The following is a 21,349-nucleotide window of genomic DNA, read 5'->3' as shown; positions in this document are numbered from 1 at the left end:
TTGACTTACTTTATTCTCACTCTTCTACGAAGCTTTTTTTCACGATCATATTTTTAATAACCGGTGTGAGAATAAAACTTCTTGAAAGTCTGAGCTCTAAATTATTACAAGTTAAAGATTGTAACTGTGAAAGAAGTTTGACTGAAGAATCCCTTTTGCTCAGACTCCAGAAAAGACACTGAACAATGAGCTGTACGATAAAGTGTTAGTTTTCATGCGTATTGTTGTTGTTCTACTTTACGACAAAACAAGGACAGAGTGAAATTAGATCTTTATTGTGGGGGAGAACAGACTGAATGATCGACGACACGAAGCTAAAGTCCTGTTGGTTACATGAACAGGACACGAGGGTGAAAAAACAAAAAGACAATCAAAGACAGAAAATGGCACCAAATATTTCTTTTGATAACAAATACATGTGACGTTATTGCATCTCGACAGCGACCGGATGACAGCTTGGAATCAAGCAACTGCTGATGACATATAAACAATATAATACACAGCTCTTTTAGAGTAAAGTTTGGATTAACATCGTGGTGACTGCGGGGCGGGGGGGAAGGGGGGTGGGGGGGTTCGGGGACGGAGGCGTGGGGTGGCCACCGCCCCCGTCTCCCCGTTAGAAAAAGGAATGAAATGCGAAACTGAGCCACGTTAACCCAAATTTTCTCCTCATGACGTCTTTAGGATTTCTTGTACTCGATTCTCTCCACCTTCACGTCGTCGCCGATCAGCTGATACACGTACGTCACCACGGTGGATGCCTGGATGTCCATTAATACGAAGGAGGGGATGATGTTGCTGTGAGAAAAGAACACAGATGTGTTTCGGGGTCAAGTCTCTTCCAAAACAAAACTTCAATCTAATTAAATGAGTTATTAATTAAAATGTTAATCTCTTACCTTTCCAGTGCGCTGTAGGCTCCTGTGGCAGAACCGGGGTTGATGTAGAACTTGTTTTCGTTCTCAAACGCCTCGAACTTGTGCGTGTGGCCGGAGATGAGGATGTCGACGTCCAGCTGTCTCTGCAGCAGCGCCAGGCTCGCCATGTCGCCCCAGGGAATCACCTGGTGGCCGTGGATCAGGCCGATCTTAAACTGGCCCACTGTCACCACCTTCTGCTCCGGGTAGTTCAGGTTCTGTGAGCGGGAAAAAAAACACACATACACAAAGACGTCTGACTAAAATCATGGTTGCGACATGTAGCTCGTGCTTTAAACATCGTGTTTAAATAAATACTCGTGCACAGGCGTTAGCAAATCTAATCACGTTAAAGAGGAAGCAGAGGCGGCTGAGGAACCTGGTGTGTGCTCATCGGAGTGTGGATCTTATTTCCTGTGTACTCCACTTTAGCATTGCCTTGATAGCTAGCATGTCACAATAGCACGAAATCCGGTTTTGTTGTGAAACTGGGATCATCGTCATTGTGAGGATTGTGCCAGCACCCCCGCCTAACGATTACACAACGCATACATCTGAGTCCTGCGTAAGTCGTCTACAAACACACGCTCACCTCATCGAAGTCTCCTCGTACTATGTGGACGTCTCCAGCGAGCGTCTTCAGGTAGTCATAGCTCTCCTTGGTGCAGAGGTTTCCCGTGCAGAGAATGTGTTGGATCTTCCCCGGGACCAACAGCTTCTTGAACTTGGCTGGCAGCGTGTTGCACCGGTGGGGGATGTGCAGGTCACCTAACACCAGGACCAACTGAGGGCATCAGACACACACACACACACAGACACACACACACTGGTTAGTTAAAAACCAATGAGACCCTGGAGAGTTCTGACTGTATGTTGTGGCATCTAAAAAATAATAAGTGGGCTGAGGATCGAACCCTGTGGGATGCCGCTGGTCATCTTCACATCCGAGGATTATGCAAACAAACTCCACTAGAATCACTGTACTCCTCTGTTAGTTCTTATTATTAGTTTGTCTTCCATCTTCTTTACAACCAAACTTTAGTTTAGTACACCCGAACTACAACATACTCCAGCCTGATTTAGTGCAGTGGACAAACTCAATTCCTAAAAGGTCAAACTTGAGAATAAGCATTGTTTGTGAGAAAAAGCTTGATTGATTGTCTGAATTCAAACTGGGATGTGAATGCTACATCTTGTTTATTCCAAAAACAGACCGGGGAGGAAAAATATTATAAAATAAAATATGGACTCAATCGGTTGGATTTCAGACACTCAATGAGAGATACATGACACAACGACACGAGAATCAAACACCAGCAAACCTGAGGGTCTCATAATTAAATGAAACCCGTCAGTGTCAGTAAAACTCCACTGAGCATCACACAGATGCTGGACATATTAGTTACGGTTGCATGTTACCACTTCGGAGACATTTCAAGGTCACATCGTACATTAAATGTCAGTTGAGGTGAAAACCAGGAACAGTGTGTGATTACAGGAATGTTTGGATAAAGATGGACGACACGACGGCTTCCAAACGTGAAGCCAAAGCATCTCAATTGCCCCCTGGTGGCCAGCTGCAGTATAGGTCATAAACCCTGCCACTAAAACCTTCACTGTGAATGTTTGATTTGAAATAACAGGGATCATGTCGATACATTAAATTTATAATACATCTTCAGGAATACTACTCCTACGCCCCGTGTCAGAGAAATCTAGTATTGAAGCTTAATGTTGTCTTGAATCTGTATTTATTTGGTTAATGAGTCATAAGTACGTATTTCTTTAGGATAACAGCTATAAGCGAGTGTCGGGCACCACATCACCGCGCTGCCGCTGCTGATTTAGCGGCGGCCGGTGGTGCCGTGAGACGCAGAGACAGCGGAGCTCCGCGGCCGTGCAACACCCCCCCCCCTCTCCCGTGTTAGTGTGGCAGGCAGAGAAATGAGCAGAAAACAAGGATTCCAACACAGAGCGAGGGCACTTACCCGGTGACCAGCCTGGTTGATTGGAGACACGCAAGGAGAGGGGGAGTGGGTGAGAGAGGGAGGAAGGCGGGATGTGCGTGGAGAGAATGACACGACGACGCATGGCCAAAGATTGAGGGGAAAAAAAACACAAACAGAAGAAAACAAGAGAAGAAAGAGTTGGGACAAGAGGGGGAAACTGAAATTAGAAATTAAAAAAGGTGAATGGATTAAGTAGACAGATATTAATCATTCAAAATCAAATAAGAAAATTAAACAACCATGTGGATGAATCATTGGTTAATGGCGGAGGGTTAGTGATGATGATGATGATGAAGCAATAAATTCTGTCTGATCATGAGCAGAGGCAAAATCATGTTGTCAGAGCGACTACAGCACACGTCCTTGTTTGTATGACATGTTGTGTAAAGGCTAATATCATTTGTACAATATCCCATGTGTGTTTGAATAGTGGACTATGCTGAGCTACGTTTCTAGTCTTGTTTTAATGTGTTAGAATACTTTGCTATTGTAGCTTACGACAGGTGGTGTGGTGCAGTTTGGTGACACACGGGACAGTCGGTGCTGATGTGATTGAGAGAAGTCAGCGGAGGTTTGGATCAACACGTGTTTTTGACCGTGTGACATATAAAGGCTGAAGCACCAAGTGATAGAGCATTAAGTCGGTAATGGGCCGTGCTCTAATGTGATGTCACCTTGGATCACCTGCAGTGACGCTGGGAATTGGTTCAAATAAACCCTTGGTCAAGTTTTCCTGCCTTAAAAAGGGGAATTCTGGGATTTTTTAAAACCTGGGCCAGGTATGTTTTTAGGTTTGAAGAATCTGTCACCATTCACTTTGATTGTATTGGATTTGGCTGCAAAGCTGTTTACGCCTGAGACTTCAAAAGAGTTTTGTGGACTCAAACACCACCCCCTCTACATAGTGGTGAGTAGATAATGAGTGACCACTTACAAAAGTTTGTGTAACTATTCATTCACACAACCACAAATCATTTTAAACATAGGGTCTAGGTTGAAAAATAACAGAATTCCCCCTTTAAGTGTGAGCACATCAGGTTTTCACAATAAAAGCAACTTTAATTTACTGGAACACGATTCAAAAACAAAAACACTCTGCAGAGTAAGTGGCGTGTCGGAGCTTGGATCAAAGTAAACGACCACTACACAGATCCAAACTGAACCTCAACATGTTGTTATTTAAAATATAATAATTCATATTGATCCAAACTAAAGATGAAGATTTATCAATTGTCAGATAATTAATCAGTAACTACTTTGGTGTAGAAATGTAAAAAAAAATGTGCCTGTTTGTGCTCTTACATTATAAATATCTTCAGATTTACTCGTTCATATGAGTGCAAACTGAATATTGTGACGGTTTGGATGTTGAAGAGACGAATGAAGAAATCTAAAGATGTCCTGTTGGAGTGTGGGAAGCTTTAACGAGCAAATAACTAAACTTTAAATGGAGAAGTTCATTGTCACATTAATATATGGTGTCAAATTTCTCCAAACTAGTGTCCAACCTATGACAAAATGAAGTGGGGGAAAGGAAACAGAGTGAATGAATGAAACACTGGATGAAAACCGGGCAGATGTGGTTCTAATGCTATTTAACATGTATTTTAAATCATGTTAAAATGCTTGAACCTGTAGTTCTGGTTCAACATCATCACTGCTGCACAGGGAGGAAGCCCCATTGCATTAGAGTTAGCCTGTTAGCCTGCTAGCTCTGAAGCTAACCGGTTAGCAAACAGGAAAAGTGACATCAACGTCGCGACATCAACCAAACAGGAGACAACAGCGACTCGTGAACCAACGAGACAAAGTGAGGAGACACTCCGAGCAGTGAAAAGTGAGCTGCGGCTGGTTTCTCTGCTTGTTTGGGACTAAAGTGTCCAGGTGTCATGTGACCGCGGATCCGCCTCAGCTCTGACGCTTCACTGTGGAAACATCTGGATTCAAAACACGGCGCAGAGTCCACAGGGAGTCCGAGGAACATCTGGAGAACTGAGCTGGAAACCGCGCAGAGCGAACGAAGTCGAGGCCTTTTCGCCATTTCATACTCACCATCTTCTGATCGGCTGCGAGGAGAGTCGACCTGAGGAAGCGTCTGCGCACGGGGCCGCGTCACGACGTCGGCCAATCAGAGGGGAGGATGTCAGAGCGTGAGTCAAGCTGGGTGTGATACTTCCGGTCAGCCTTTCAAAGTAAAGCAAAGTGCGGGAAAAAAGGTGAGGGCCCACACAACAGGGGCCTGAAGCACTAGAGGCTCTCTGGGCCCCTGGACCAAAGAGACACAACACTACCAGGAAGACATGCAGAATGAGTACAGGGACACAAAAAGATCTTATCGTATCCATTCATTTCAAATGGTAACGTATTATATCCATGTTTATGATATTGTATCCATTTATTTAGTATCGTATCCATGGCTCTCATAGCACTGCCATACCAGCCAGTAGCCCGTCAGATTTACCTTCAGCCTCAGCGTTACCCTCAGGTTCAGCTTTTAACGTTATCGGGATTAAAAGGCTGAAACACTTGATGACACCAAGGTACAATTGAAGACCGTCCTTATTATTTTCATTACAACAACCAGTCTTACAGAGTTTAAATGTGATGTCCCCACCCCCACCCCTCCATCTCTCTCTCCTCTCCTCTCTTCCATTCCCTTTTCCTCCGCTCAACCCAACCAGTCGAGGCTGTTGGCCGCACGGTTCTGGTTCTAGAGGTTTCTTCCAGTTAATGAGGGAGTTATTTTTCTCCACAGTCGCCAAAGTGCTGCTCATTGAGGGAACTGTTGGGTTTCTCTATAAATTAAAAGGTCTTGACTTTATTATGTTATGATTTGGCTCTTAACCTTTTATTATAATTAATTCTTCTTTTTGCCATGGACTTTTTTTGTGAAGCACTTTGTAACCTTGTTTAGATAAGTGCTACACAAATAAAGTATGATATTATTATGTTTTATTATCCCTTCGTGTCGTTTCCTGTCAAGTCCTGTCACCTCTTATTTCAACCCCATCAACTCACGGGACCTCTTACTTTGAAACGGGCGCCCGCGCCGGAAGTGTGTGCTCGTCCCTCGGCTTTGATCTTCAGCTCCGAGTCAAAGCGCAGAGACGCGTCAGAACATTCGAGAGGTGAGCGCAGACTAAAACATCCACCGAGTTCCCACCGCTTCGTCCGGACGTAGGTTCCTCACACATGTCCGCGGTTCCTCGGAGAAAGAGTCGCTCGCTAACCGGGTTGAAGCTAAAGATACGATCCGTCACGGTACTTTCACCACGGCGCGTCGACAGCCCTCGGCTAATAGCTGACGTCGCGTTAGCATCTGGGCTCCGGCTATTTCCAGGAGTCCCAACCCGTTGCGACACACGGCGACGTGTACAACCAAAAGGTTACGGTGAATTTTCCAACGCAACGCGGAGTGACGTCACTCCACTTTGACGGAACATTTATCGAGGGATCGCTGTCGTAATTGTGTTTTTTTTTCCGGGTGGAATCGGGAACACGTGTAGCGGTTAGCATGTTAGCCTCCCGTCGAGCTGCGTGGTGTCGTCAGGCTAACGGAGCACTCTGACGATTGCGTGGTGGTCTCGTTGTCGTGACAGCCACGGAGAGCGATTAACGTGCGACGATGCTAACGCGCTAGCTTCCGCTGTAATGTGAGTGTGCTCTCCTCCCCTCCCTCCCTCCTCTCCCCCCCCCCGAAGGTCCCCCGAAACCCCGCGAGGACGATCCAGAAGCCCTGCCTCCCGTCTCCGAGCCTGGCACCTGCACCGGTTGGACGCTCTCGGGTGTTGGACTGCGCGTCTTCGGGAGCCGCTCGACCACCACGGGACTCTGCTGCAACCCACACGACACCCGCCGCAGCCATCCAGCTCCGTTCACTGCGTCTCCTGGACGATCAGCGTTGTGTTTATGTCTTTGTTTTGCGAAAACGGTGAGTGCCCGGGGCTCCGTCTATAACCTGGGGTTTTTGTTTTTTTATTATTAATAAAAGGTGGTGCGATAAATGTGGCGTGTGTACGTGTTGTTGCAGTATGACATGTTTTCTGTGCCACTGTATCAAAATGGCGTCTCCCATTCCCGTCACTCGTGTGCAGTGGCTGGATGACGCACTCTGCACCAAGCATCCAGCTAAGCTAACTAGCCTCCTCCTCCTCCTCCCCCCCCCCTCCTCCACACACACACTGTAACAGCCTCGACCTGTGGCCTTCCCCCGTCACCTGGGCCCGGGACTCCCCGGTGCCGCTGACTCCCCGGCAGTGACTCACTTCACGTGGAGCCGCCCTGACATCCTCCAGCCCGGGGATCCGCCGTTAGAGCCGTCAGTGGAGGATGGGGGGGGCTGTTTGGCAGCTGCTAGGCCTCCTGTTTGTGACCTATTAACAAGAGCAGGCCTTATGTGACTAAAGCCAGAGGCCCGCGTGTAAGACAAAAGGCTTTTTTCTGTATTTACATGCTCACAAAAGCTCTGCAACGCGTCCAGTGCGGCGGCCGGGTTTTATTTTTCCTCTTTGGTCTAATCTGCTGAGCTGGCTTCCTCCCCGCCGGATCACATCGATAACTGCTGGTTTTGCGGTATGTTGGGGAGGGGGGGGGGGAAGCAGAGGCTGGAAACTGGCCCTTGTACGTACCAGTCTGGTGAAGCAGGAGTTTGAGCTCAGGCTGGTTTGAAGCTGAGACGTATTTGAGGGTTTTTATCGATGGTAAATCTGTACTTTTCAAACAGGTCCGGGGCCTAAATTTAAATTGTTTTCTTTTAAAAAAAAACAGAAAATGATGGTTGATGAGTGCAGTTTGCTTTATAGCTGTTGGAAGTTGAAATTTAAGTATTTTTTTACATTCAAAAACATGAAGTACAAGGGAGGGAACGGAATTAAGCGACAGGTCCTGATAAGCAGCAATGACATGGAACACGAGAATAAACAACTAAGTAGGAGCAGCAAATAAATACAATAAAATTATAGTTTCAAACTAAACAATGGTAAAAAAGGTAGTATTTGGTATTGATAAATATAAGTATACTTATTGCACCTATATACATAAAGTGAAAAACTCCAAACATTTGTTAAACAAACTTTATAACCTAAAACTTAATCCAACTGCAATAATTTAACATTCAACAGTTTCAGTGCTCAAGGGCTCGGTCACATATATGCAAATTTAACCACAGGGAACCGTACACTTCCAATATGTGCTAACGACTGGAAATTAAAACGCCTTCTTCCTGCGGCGAGGCAAATTGCATTGTGGCTTTGCATGGAGTTCAACCGTGGTGAACTTTGACCCACGATATTTTGCTTCGTGTATGTGTGACTGTTCCCTAACGCAGCAAAATACCGCTGCTCCAAACTCGTCAATTGTCAGTGCTGGGGCCAGGGACGTCCTTGTGTCAGCTGATGTGCTTGACATGGCGTAAATAGTTAAAAGGGAGCGTCCCTCTTCTTTTACATCCGTCTGTGTGTTGCCAGGTGCTTCATTAGGTTTGTCCTGTGCTTCTTTTTACACAGATTTGTTTTCTAACACTTAACTAGACACGTGCAGTGTTTTTTATGTTTACCTGTAAGTAGAGAAACTATTTCAGACCTCAGGCAACGAAATCTGCGTTGTCATTCGGTATCAAAGGTATCGGCCATGTTGGAAGTGATGCCTGGTTGTCACTGGATTTTGGCACAAAACCCGACTCTGCAGTGTCCCTCAGTTTTGTCTGAGACTCTCTGGTTCCTCCTGAACCTTCGTAACTCTGGAGAAATGGCTGCAGCCACTCTGGAATCACTTTGCACCACAGGAATCGTTTCTTTCTGTTCTCGTGGCCTGCGAGCTGTCAAGATCACAAAGGCAATGATTAATGTGCCTCAATTGATTGGTTTACAAACTAAGTCTCCCCTGATCTTTAATTGTCGCAGCAGCAGTTTGAAACACAATGTTTAGATACTTAAAGTTTACGTTTTGAACCATGTAGTCATCGAACCAGTGTTTTTATATTTTATTACAAAATAACAAACGAACTTAATCAGTTTTTTTAAAATATATTTGCCAATAATGTATTCATATAACTGAATGACAATTCTTTTGCCACAATCTGTATTAAAGTGGTCTACAACTCACACGAAGATGCTTCTAGATTTTCCTCATTAATTATTGATTGTCGTTTGTCCCTCTCTCCTCTTTCAGAGCTGTTGCGCAGCCGTTGGAACCTGTGTGGTGGAAATCTAGCCTTCAAGCAAGGAGCTTGCGGCCACAGCGGCACAACATTTTTCATGTCAGAGACCGAGCACGCTTGCAGTCGTTTATGTCATCCCCTCTTTTCCAGACAGAAGATCCCGAAAAATCCCCAACCAAGATCCTTTTATCTTACTGATAGTGCTAACATCCAGCCAAAATGTCTGTCAACGTCAACCGCAGCGTGTCAGACCAGTTCTACCGCTACAAGATGCCCCGTCTGATTGCCAAGGTAACTGCGCGCCATCATTCAACAGTTTCCACAACATTTAAGTTTTTGATTCTGATCAAATCCTAGTTGATAACATTTTGTTAAGAATGTTTATGTGCAGCCTCAACTTGTGTAGAGGGAATAGTGTCAACCTTGTGTTTTATCTTCCATTCAGGTTGAAGGCAAAGGGAATGGAATTAAGACAGTTATTGTCAACATGGTTGATGTTGCAAAGGCACTGAACAGGCCTCCAACATGTAAGTAGCACCTTGTGTGGTATCTTCTGTTCTATCTCTTTTTATCTCTTCTGAATGTCTTCAGTGAAACAATGAAGATCAATAATGTTTCAATCGAACAATGATCACACGGTTGTTTGAAAGCAGGCGGTTTATTTGACCTGATGTCATCTCTGCTCTCCTCCGCAGACCCGACCAAGTTTTTTGGTTGTGAACTCGGCGCTCAGACCCAGTTTGATTCCAAAAACGACCGTTACATCGTCAACGGATCCCACGAGGCGAACAAGTTGCAGGACATGCTTGATGGGTTCATCAGAAAATTTGTGCTGTGCACCGAGTGTGACAACCCTGAAACTGATCTGGTAAATGTCGCACCACACCTGGACGTCATGTTTAGTCTTTTTATTCAAATTCCACACGTCCTTTGGTTGTGATCGCCCAAACATTTAAAATATCTTGAATTCATATAGCGAGACGTCTTGGTTTATTTTAGTTTTGACTTTGTTTCTTCCTCTCACAGAATGTCAATCCCAAGAAACAAACCATTGGCACTTCCTGTAAGGCCTGTGGAAACCGCGGCATGCTCGACACCAGACACAAACTCTGCACGTTCATCCTCAAAAACCCACCAGGTGAGAAAGTGTTCGTGCTTCTAATGAAACTTTGACACCAACACGAGCAGTTTTTGCCGTAACGATCCAAATACAAACCTCGACAATTTCATAGAAGATAATTGTTTTGCTTCTCCATCAACAGAGAGCACCGACAGTGGATCCGCATCTGCAAAGAAAGAGAAAGAGAAGAAGAACCGCAAGAAGGACAAGGAGAATGGCTCCGGCAGCGGAGAGACTGGGACCCCAGGGGACTTCAACGCTCCTGAGGCTGTGGTGGGTTTCTTTCTGAGCTATTTGACCAATCAGGGACAAGTACTGAGCAGTTTTTCCAGCATAACGTCAACGTCAGGTCACATTACACACTCACCTACACTGCAGAGTTTAAAAACACTGGTCACAGTTCAGTGACCTAGTTGAGAGCTTATCTTTGTTTTAGTCAAGTACACAAACGGAATTTATTATCAGCGTCGCACAGTCTGCAGCAACTTTTGTTATCAGGCTCTGTGAATTTCATGAAATTATTCACATGCTAGTTGACTGTCTCTTATGATCATTTGTCCCATAAAACTTAACTTGTTCGGCGTTTGTTTGCTGAGAAATTATGTTAAACGCCTCAATGATGGCGTCCTGTTTGCTCAGGTTTCATGATTCACAACCTGTCGGTTTTTTTTACATTGGAAAACTTAAATGTTTGTCTGTCTCTAATTGATCTGTTTGTGTGTCTGCTCCTCAGGACGGAGACGACGACGACGAGGACTGGGCCGAGGAGACTACAGAGGAGGCGCAGCGGCGGCGAATGGAGGAGATCAGCGACCGCGCCAAGAACCTGACACTCAGCGAGGACCTGGAGAAACCCCTGGAGGAGAGAGTCAACCTGTTCTACAACTTTGTCAAAGTAAAAATCACAAACGGCTCTTTCAGAATTCTCCTGATTCACTTACAGCCTCTGTTCTTCATTACAAATGTTTATAAGTTTATTTTCACAGTAAATATAGTTTTGGATCAAATGTTTTCTTTCCTCCTTTAGTACAAGAAGGAGAGTGGAACCATCGACGGGGCCGATAAGGATATCTTGGCGGAGGCAGAGCGTCTGGATGTGAAGGCCATGGGCCCCCTCATCCTCAGCGAGCTGCTCTTCAACGAGAACATCCGCGACCAAATCAAGAAATACAAACGCCACTTCCTGCGAGTGAGTTGAATGACGCACCTCTTAACGTTTCTCTAGATCAGATGTAACATCGGATGTTTCACTTCATGACGCGAGTGTTCTTCTGACTGTCTCATGATTTTTATTCCTCCCCAGTTCTGCCACAACAACAAGAAAGCCCAAAAGTATCTGTTGGGAGGCTTCGAGTGTGTCGTGAAGCTGCATCAGGTCCAGCTGCTGTCGCGAGTTCCCATCATCCTCAAAGAGCTGTACGACTCTGACCTGGTGGAGGAGGACGTCATATTAGCCTGGGCAGAGAAGGTGTGTGTGTGTAGATGTCTTTATATGAGAAACGTATTACATCTACACAGCTCTGTGGTCCAAATGTTCAGCTTTTCAAAAATCCTGTCAAACGTAAATGAGAACTTGTATCAGTGACGAGGCAAAGACCTTTTTTTCCTTATCAGTTTGAGACCACATGTGACAGCTGTGAACATTAACTGTTCAGACTTGAAAAAGCAGCAGTGGTATTGACTCGGTTTAATATTGAACTTTATCCAGCTTCTAGTTTTAACCCTTATATGACTTGTAAAAAAAAGTCTAAGCTGTTTTTAACGTTTAATACCGATTATCAACTAAAGTCAAGTTTTGAGTCCAGTAAATAACCTGAAGTGGTACAAAGGTGAGTGGTAAACTGCACGAGGTAAAATTCAAACTGAAATAACTTGTATTTCACAGACAACAGGTCATTTTCAAATATATGTATGTGTGTATATATATATATATAATTTGTATTTTCCTGCAGAAGTTGAAGTAAATGACTTCATGCAAACATTTCCTGCAGGTTCCTCAACGTTTGTTGACTTAAACTGTGTCTGTACAAATCCAGTGTTGGAACAGACTTATCACACACTGATGCATAACCAGGACCAGACTGTGCTGCGGAAGTTGTGAAGCTGGTTAGAAAAACCACAGACTAGAAAATATTGAACCTAAACACCAAAAAGAACCGAATCAAACTGAATCATGTTTGTTTTTAATTGATTTTAAACCGTGAACATTAGACACTGGATTTTACTCAGAGCACCAACTGTGATTCGCTTTTTTTTTCTCCACCAGGTCTCTAAGAAGTACGTCTCTAAGGAACTTGCCAAAGAGATCCAAGCCAAGGCTGCTCCTTTCGTCAAATGGCTGAAGGAGGCAGAGGAGGAGAGCGAGGGCAGTGAAGAAGAGGAGGTGGAAGATGATGAGAACGTGGAGGTAATGGATGTAGATTAGTTAGTTTTACTGTGGTGTGGTACAGAGCGGTGTTTTGAACATTTTGGTGTCGGATTTCCTGTAAACAGAAACGCGTGATCTCGGCAGCGGAGTTGATACGTTGCATCCTGCCTCCACCCCCCCCCCACCCCCCACCTGAAAATCTCCTCCTGAGATCATGTGTAGAAAGGCTTCAGTAAACACTACAGACACTGAACAAACGTCTTCTTGTTAAATATTTGTCGTGGTTCTGCAACACCAGTTTTGTGAGTTTATTATCCGGTGGGAAAATGTCCACGGCGGTGAATCCCCGTCGTGTCGTATGAACTCACGTCGACGACAAGAATCCGTTGTTTCATGTGAACTTGTTGGAGTTGTGGCCTCACGGTGACGTGAACCTGTGTTCTCTCAGCAGCTGAGTGGTTTGTGTTCTCTCTCCTCAGGTCGTCTACTCGTCCTCCGCCCGCGAGCTCAAAGTGGAGACTGTGAAAACAGACGCGCCTGAAAAAGAAGAGGACGACCTTGACATCGATGCAATCTGAGACTCCTGACGACGACGACGCTGCTTTTCTTGTGTTGTGGCTTTGACTCACATCGCCCTGTACGACCTAAATGGCTGGCCTCTCCCTCCTTTACTCCCCGCCCCGTCCCTCCCCCTCCTCCTCCTCCTCCGCTTGTGGCATGACTTAACATAGCGCTTTACTTGCTGCACATTAATGCTAATCTAATTTTGGAGATCTATTGATTTGATGAAATGAAGTCGATTTGGGGATTTTAATCAGGGGTGTTCTGGGATCATTTTGACTGCACATTTTGTTGTTGTGTGTTTTATTTTATTTTTTGGTCCCTCTATTTTTCCAGTCAATAAAGAATGAATGTTTTGCTATCCAGCACTCGACCGTTTACTCTGGATTGAAATCGTTTGGCTTGCGTTGTGTGTTCAGAACATGCAGGTTTCTTTTACTGAAACTCCAAATTGAATTCTAAAGATCCTCTCAGATAACATTGATGGACAGAATATTAACGATGAACTGTTTGAAGATTGATTGAAAATTCACCGGCCCAAGATTCTCATGTGTTTATTTGCTTCTGTCATTAAACGGAATATATTTGGATTTTTGAGTGTTTGTCAGACATAAGAAAATGTGATTGATGGAGTTTGGGGAAATATTACAGGTGCTTTTCCACTTTTACATCAATTAAAAGTAACGGAGAATAAATTAAAATGAAATGTTTGATAGATGTGAAATACACACTTATATTTACATTGAATACTTGATGGGTAAAAATGAGTAGATCTGCAAACCTCGGATCAAATTCTACTTCATGTGTTAAAACATTTGTTATCCACAGGATTTAAAATCAAGTTGTTACAGTTTAGATGCAAGAAATATTTTATGGTTTATTTTAATCCACATTTTCTTCGTTGCCAGAGCAACAGCTGCTGTCGCTGGTAAGAAAAATGATTATAATTACGTTCATGTAGTTATGAGGCTGAATAAAGGAGAAACATCACATAAGTAGAATGAAACTCAAGTTTATACCTCAGACAATCATACATGTGATCGTCTAGTCTGATAGAAATGTAAAATACAACAGGAAGTGGTCCAATAACCTAAATGATTCATTTGTACTAAACATTAAAAAGTTATATATCTATAGATTTTAAGAAATCTGCAAATATAGTTCAGGACCATATTGTACACATGTATATTGGCCCAGTGAATATACCTGAAGTACACATACACATTGGCCAGATAGGACAAGCTCAAGTACTAGTTTATATCATGAATTATAAGTAAATAAACAAGACGTTAATATAATAAATACTGCTGTAAACACATTGTAGTCAAATATCCACAACCCCCCAGCGTACACACAACATAAACAAGATATTTACACATTCTGTTATTATATACATTTGTAATATAAGCGAGAAAAAAGATTTTTGTTTATTTTCAGATGTGTGCTACTTTAGTTCTGCACATGATTATTTCCTTTTTGGATTTATTTGTAAATGTCTTTCATTTTACAAGTGTGTGTCTTCTCTTTTTCCACAGTTCATTAATGCAATACCAGAAGAAGATGTATATATTTGTAAATTAGGGCGTGTCTTGGTACAAAAGGTGAAAAATACATTATTTCAATGTTTTTATTCGCTCATTAACTGGAAAGTCTGGACCTTAGTACAAGTTTTTTATTTTAATATCACAACACAAAAGGTAACAAGTCCCAGTCAGTAGTGCTCTGCTCAATTAAATGTAAATATTTATGAGATTCATGTAAATATAGAGAAGAGTGGAAAGTTGTTTCCATCATTGTTGATTTTGATTTCTCTTTTATTCTGGTTTGGATGAATTGAACAAATCTGCCTGAATAAAAAAGTTATTTACCAAAGTGAAAAATCTGAATAAATGTCAGTAAAGTGTAAAAGTCCCGTTTAGAGAACCTGATGTTGGTGTCAGGCTGATTTCCTGCAGTTTCTCTGAGCTGATTTGCTCCTGAGCAGAAAGTTTCCAGTGAAGTTTGTGTGACTCGATGTCAGTTCTGATCCAATGAGACTGAGCTCAGCTGCTTCCTCACTTCCTGACGCGGCCTTCAGGCGCCGTGGGAAATATCCACACCCACGTTCCTGTGCAACACATCTCACAACCCGACCGTGTGCAGAGTTAGTCTTTGATGTTTATTACAGTAATCAAGTCGTTTTATTGACCCTCCATAGTCCTCAATTCTTTCTTTTGGCTTTTTTAAATTTGTATTTTTGTGCTTATTTTGATTTATTCATGTCAAGTTCCAGATTTAATGTTGTGATGTAACTTGAGTAGAATCAGCTGATGAATCAATGATCCTGTCCCTCGATCAGGGGTCGAGGGTCGAGGGGTGAGAACGGTCTTTTGTTTGCTGTCGTTGCCCCAAAGCTTTGATATGTTTCCTCTTAACACTTAGTTCTTCCACTGACATATTTAGATTCAATCTGAAGACCCACATGTGTTCTCAGGCTTTTCAGTGTCCTGGAGTTGTTTTTATTCATTTTTTATCCTTTTATTTCTATTTCTTCTCATTTCATTTCATTCTTGTACGTCTCTTGATCTTTTTTATGAATCAGCAGATTAGTTGTTGACTCTGGTTGTTTTAAATATTCCTTCTTTCTCAATAAACTCTTGAAGAAGATATGATTTAAACTTTTATTTAACACATATATTTAGAAACTCTGAAAAAACGTTCCTGTTCTCCTGCCTGAGCTGAAAGAGCCGATCCACTTCATCTGCTGCCATAGTTTTGAACCTTGTTTTTTCATGTATCGCTGGTATTCTAACCTGCTTCACATCTACAAATACTGTATTTTACACATACTCATATGTCACAATTTCATTCTCATATGTGATGAATATCACTGTGTCACCACCACACTTCAACCACAATAGTATATAATGTGAGAAAGGTGTAAGTAGTGTTGCATGTAAAAATATTGAAACAATGAAATTACAGAAACAGATTTAATGTACAAACAAATGGGTTTTGCACCCTTGAAGGAAACTGCACCTTTTACGGCTGCTAAATTGAAACTGAAATTGAAACTAAACTGAATTTGAACTTTTATTAACTTGTTTTAAGTAACGTTTAACTTTTAGTGAATTTGATCAACTAATCAAGGAAAAAAATAAGATTTATTTTGTCGCAACCCTACTTGTCCCTTTGTTTGACATTTAAGTTTTATTTAGGACGACGGAATTTTAACTACTAATGAGTTTTAAGTACTAACTAATTTTATCGACTAATCGTGGAACATTTGAATGATAATAAATCTTAGTCACAACCCTATTCGTCACTTTGTTCCACATTTTACTTCTACATTTGACCACCACTGAATTTTACAACTGAATTTTAACTTCTAAAGCCTTTTGTGGACTAATTGATAAAAACATACTTTTGTCATAACCCTACATTTCACTTTGTTCCACATTTCAGAACACAATTTCCCGACTACTGAATTTGACGAGAACATTTTGCGACTGCTTAATTTGACCACTAACCTCTAATGAATTTGAATTGACTTATTCATGAAAAATGAAAATGCATTTTAGTCACAACGATACATGTCCCTATGTTCCATATTTTACAAATGAATTTGAATTTCTAATGAATCTTGTTGACTAATTGAGAATTATGAATTAATGAATAAAACACCTTAGTCATTTCCCTACTTTTCAATTTGTTCCACATTTTAGGACTGATTCATTTTACAACTAACGTCTAATGAATTTAAACTTGTAGTGGATTTTAATCGACTAATCGAGGGGAACAAATGAAAACAACTGCTGGTGGGTGGACGGCTCGTGAGGAGCTGTGATGTCGGAGCCTGGGAGCGGCCCGTGAACGCACCCTAATCCAGCCCCGCCGCGGAGCCGCCATTTTGGTTCCACCTAACTCAGACAGCTTCACTTCGGGCCACCGGAGATGGAAGAAACCGAACCGACGGCGAGTATCTCCGCCGCCGCCACCGTCTGAACCCCGGTAGGAAACACCCAGCGCGGAGCCTCGACGCCATGGCCGCTTTTTAAACTGCTATTTTTGAGGAAGGGGGAAAAAGCCCGGAGCCATTTTTCGGTGGACAGCGCCTGAGCGTCAGTTGAGTTCAGGGACTCGAACCCACCGGACGCACGGACGCTGCCTCGGGTCGGACCCGCTTCATGCTCGCTGCGGACGGACGTCGGGCTGATTTCCTCTCGGTGCCTGCGCTCCAGCACGTCCGCTGCCTCTCCGAACGGCGATCCATGCGGAGGCAGCTCGATCCGAGGGGCGACGCGCAGAATCGGGCTTAGTGGCGAGTGTGTGTGTCGGCGGATTTTTTGGACGTAAGAACCGGGACCGGAGGAGAAGATGTCCAACAAAACCCCATTACCCACAGTGAACGAGAAGGTGACGGAGACGGTAAGAGCCCGGGTCCGCTGCGACCGGACTCTGCGCCGGACGCGGCGGAGCCACTTTATTCTCGCGTGCTTCCTGTGATTTGTTGCGTTGGATCGTTTCACTTCGAATCCTCCGTCACTGCGTGTTTCTCTTTATTCTGCGTTTTATCGACGAAGTTCTGGGTGCGAGCAGCTGATCGGAACCGGAAGTCTGGACCTTTAGGCCCGAACACAAAGTGAACTACAACACTTTGCTTCATCTGGCAGGCAACAGTGGTCCCTGGCCCCGCTCCCCATTGGCTCGCCCGGCTGTCACTCAAGGGGTTCCACCGCTCAGCTTCCAAATATGGGCTCGTTAGTCCCGCCCCCTCGTGACCAATAGAATCTCAGTCTGAAAAAAAAAGAAAAAAGGTTTCAATGTAACTGATTAGAGCTTCCGGTCTGGATTTTCAAAATTAAACTTCGCTGACGCACAAACACATTTCATCATTTTAATCTCTAAAAATAGCAGCGTTGTAAAAGAGGGAATCAAAGCGTCTGTGTGTTGTTGTTCTAAATCCTTTAAGAGAATAAACAACGCACATTGAAACGGAACTAAAAGTAGAAATGATTTGCAGGGACCATTACATCATATGTCCCTAACATTTAGTATTTTAAATCTGTCTTTTAATGACACATTGAATTGGAATTAATCATGTTCTCCTCTAGAGTCACCCACACCTCTAATGTTACTTCCCACATTCCTTACATTTGAATTTGATAGATAAAATAAACAGTACATTTCAGTAAAACTAAATATAAATGACACTTTAGTCGTGTTATATAACTACCAGAGCTGGAAGTGATAACTTCAGTGATATAGTTCTTCTCTGGCCACATGATCGGAAAAGTAGAAATAATGTACAGGGACAGATGAATCATATGTCCCTAACTGTTAGTATTTTAAATCTGTTTTTAAATAACACATTGAAATGACATTAAAGATGTTTAAATGTTCTCCAATACAGTCCCCCCCCCACCTTTTTAATGTTATCTTTCCACATTTCATAAATTTTGACGAATCAAATGAACAATATTTGAAATTATGCAAAACAAAATGGCAGTGTAGTGAACAGAGCCTGTGGTGATGACTTAAATAATGTATTACTTCTCTGGCCACACGGCCAATAAACATAGCTCTGATTTTCTCAATGAGCTTAAAACATGTGTATAAAACTTAAGTTCATTCATTTATTGTTTGCATCATCTTTATTTTAACCAAGCGTGCCCCAAATCCACGGATTCCAGCTGCTCAGATATCAATATCACCTATTTTTAGTTTTGGTAGCCCGAATTATTAATAAGTCAAATGTAAAAATAATTGGAAGATGATTAAGCATGAAAATATGTAGTTTTGACCTTTTAAGTTGTCACTTAAAAAATCTTTTCAGTTTATAGTTTTCAATTGTATTTTGTGAAACAAATTGTCCAAATTGCAAAGTTATTTAATTAACAACTATAAAAAAGAGAGGACATTTTTAATGTTAGGGGTCATTTTAATTCAAACATTTCTGCTCAGTTTTCAGAATTTAAATCGGTAAACAGATCTTTCTCACAGTTTTCGCTTATTACTCATACAAACCAACTTCCGCCTGTTCCATACGTAAATACATAATGTGAAGGAAAAAGGAAATGTACGAATGTTTTGGTTGTTGGATGATTTTAATGATTAAATGATCATATTGTCAAATAATGAATTAGCTGGTAATCGATTCTCTAAGTGTTGTAGCACTTCACGCTCAGATCTTAACTTTGAGCTGCTGAAGTTGCCTTAAGTTTTGTAACAGCTGTGTAGGACATTTTCAGTGCTGTAATTAATACTTTCTAAACCTTCACTCTGCGAATCGCCACGTGCTTCTGTTGAATTCACGTTACTTTAAAATTCATATTCCTGCTTATCCACCATAATCTCCCCTTTCTGCTCACATCCTGTTAAACTGCAGCCACGTAACGTGCACATGTGATTTCATCAAAGTCTCATGATTCGTCATGGCAGCAGCAGGGAGTCAGCTGGAGAAGAGACAAAGCACAAGTGGAGCGCTGATGGGATGTGGTGGAACTTTATTCATCCATGTGGTGGAAAATGAGACGTTTCACTAGCTGCAAATGTAAAAAAAACAAACAAACAGTGAAAACAAAGAGTTAAAACAAAGATAAAAAGAACCGTCGGTGAATTTAGATGCAGATTTCCATGAATGAATCGATCCCCGAGTTAAACAAAATGTGAGAAAATCGTGAAAACCCTCAGTTTCTTACTAAGTCCTGAAGTCCAATTGCAAGATAATCCTACACAAAGGCACAGAGGAGCCTTTATGCCTCCAGCCCTTGAGAAAGCAGCTGACTGGAAGCTCTTATTTTGAAAGGATAGCGTCTGGTGTCCGGTTTTGGTGCGTCCGCCTGTAATGGGGCTTGACTGGGATCAGTGCACCCCCTGTCTCCCTCTCTGTCTGTCTGTGGTTACCGGTGCTCTTGAGTTGGGGGAATCTGGTGTTGTGGGAATCTCTATGGGCATCATCATCACCAGCGGGGCAGAATCTTTTTCCTGTTGAAACATGACGGGCGCCCAGGCAGCCAGGAGACACCGCAGCTTTGTGAGTAACCACTGAAAAGGAAAGGATCAAATCAAACTGGCCCTTTTCTTTCTCTCATGCCATGTGGAAAAATGGAAACTTGTTTGTTTTTTTTAGAGAAATGTTTTCTCTGTCCTTTCTGTGGAAAAAAAAAAAGAAACAAACCCAGCGTCCTGGTCTTCCCACTTTGGTGTTCACCAGTGACCTTATCCCAGTTGATGGTATTTTTATCTCCTCTGCTATCACTGAAGAATCCTAAAATATTCCTTTGGTGACTGAAAGTGTGTCTCTGCTGCTTACAAGAGAGTTTCAAGTGACCTTTTAGTGATTTTATGGTTATTTATACGTCCCCCGATGTCTTTACAGTATCATTATGGACGTTTTTAATGTCTGCAGCGGTAATTAAGTTTACTGTGACCTTGTCTTACCTTCGTACCTGATACTAATGCTATCTGCTGTTATATCTCCATTACTCTCAGTGAGACGTCGTATTAGCTGTAGTATCTGCACAATGACTTATAGATTTAATCACGTGTCAACTAGAGATTGTAAAATTGGGTTTATGCTTTGTGGATTGAGAAGGTACAGTAGAGTTATCACGTGGTTTATGTACCGTTAGGGGAGCAAGGAGTTAAAGGGTGACACTCTTATTGTTAATGTTCCCACTTCATCACAGTCCCTTTCACTGTTGTCGGGGTGAATGGGGTCAGTTTGGGTGGGGACGGGAGGGGCAGCGCCGGGCGGAGCAGAGGGCACCACCACTGTTAATGAGACGTCAGCGGAGCAGGCGATCTATCACATTTAGTTTTTTTTAGTTGTTGGGACAGGGCGGGGGGGGGCTGCTTTTGAACACTGTATCCCCAAAAAATCAATCCCTCCATTGGTGGTGCCGTCAGAGCTGTACAGACGCAGCCCCGATAAAGACGCGGCCCAGAATGCAACAGGTTGTATGTGTGTTCACGGCCTTTGTGAAATGTCCTGAGGAGTTAAGTTTCGGGCTCATAAGTGTGACGTTGGCTGAGTTAAGATCCCACTTAGACTCACTGAGGCTGACAAAGCTGGTTGGTAAACAGGATTTTCCAGTGTTGTGTGTTGTGTGTGAGTAGCAGTGTTGGGCCACCTCTGCTGGTATTTGTAATGCACACTGACGTCAGGTTGGGCTGCAACTTACATTTTTATTATCAATGAATCATCCACTAATTTTCCTAATGACTGATAAAGCA

The 21,349-nt window shown here is 42.8% G+C and overlaps 3 protein-coding genes across 32 annotated transcripts in view; 2 read left to right on the top strand and 1 right to left on the bottom strand.

Moving 5' to 3' along the window:
- Positions 1-256: 256 nt before the first annotated feature.
- On the bottom strand, positions 257-5,125 carry vps29 (VPS29 retromer complex component). Of its 2 annotated transcripts, XM_047341654.1 has the most exons (5): positions 4,979-5,125; positions 2,906-2,917; positions 1,510-1,701; positions 900-1,135; positions 257-798 (listed from the first exon to the last, which is right to left on the bottom strand). In XM_047341654.1, the coding sequence occupies exons 1-5, from the start codon at positions 4,979-4,981 to the stop codon at positions 681-683; spliced, it is 561 nt and encodes a 186-aa protein (XP_047197610.1). In that variant the 5' UTR covers positions 4,982-5,125; the 3' UTR covers positions 257-680. The 2 variants fall into 2 exon arrangements, with proteins under 2 accessions (XP_047197610.1, XP_047197611.1); XM_047341655.1 differs by lacking the exon at positions 2,906-2,917 and having other exon boundaries at positions 4,979-5,099.
- Positions 5,126-5,923: 798 nt separating this feature from the next.
- eif5 (eukaryotic translation initiation factor 5) lies at positions 5,924-13,722 on the top strand. 2 transcript variants are annotated; one of them, XM_035167953.2, is made up of 12 exons: positions 5,924-6,054; positions 6,628-6,857; positions 9,095-9,374; positions 9,529-9,610; positions 9,779-9,951; positions 10,110-10,221; positions 10,346-10,476; positions 10,937-11,098; positions 11,231-11,392; positions 11,507-11,671; positions 12,470-12,610; positions 13,051-13,722. In XM_035167953.2, the coding sequence occupies exons 3-12, from the start codon at positions 9,303-9,305 to the stop codon at positions 13,147-13,149; spliced, it is 1,299 nt and encodes a 432-aa protein (XP_035023844.1). In that variant the 5' UTR covers positions 5,924-6,054; positions 6,628-6,857; positions 9,095-9,302; the 3' UTR covers positions 13,150-13,722. The 2 variants fall into 2 exon arrangements, with proteins under 2 accessions (XP_035023844.1, XP_035023843.1); XM_035167952.2 differs by having other exon boundaries at positions 5,974-6,103.
- A 3,251-nt stretch (positions 13,723-16,973) lies between these two features.
- mark3a (MAP/microtubule affinity-regulating kinase 3a) overlaps positions 16,974-21,349 on the top strand; it is a 37,694-nt gene continuing 33,318 nt past the window's right edge. For 7 of the 28 annotated variants that reach the window (XR_004697658.2, XM_035167949.2, XM_035167926.2 and 4 more), the window contains exon 1: positions 16,976-17,539. Coding sequence is in view for 27 of the 28 variants with exons in the window: in XM_035167949.2 (XP_035023840.1) it covers positions 17,489-17,539 (51 nt within the window). In the remaining variant the exon portion in view is untranslated. Of the gene's footprint in view, positions 17,540-19,991; positions 20,148-21,349 lie in introns of those variants that run through there. The other 21 variants (XM_035167945.2, XM_035167940.2, XM_035167935.2 and 18 more) reach the window with 7 other exon arrangements.

Source organism: Hippoglossus stenolepis, chromosome 10 (assembly GCF_022539355.2).
Source record: "Hippoglossus stenolepis isolate QCI-W04-F060 chromosome 10, HSTE1.2, whole genome shotgun sequence".
Classification (NCBI taxonomy): Eukaryota; Metazoa; Chordata; class Actinopteri; order Pleuronectiformes; family Pleuronectidae; genus Hippoglossus; species Hippoglossus stenolepis.
The sequence above is the reverse complement of the archived record's forward strand: the minus strand, read 5'-3'. Positions and strand labels throughout refer to the sequence as shown.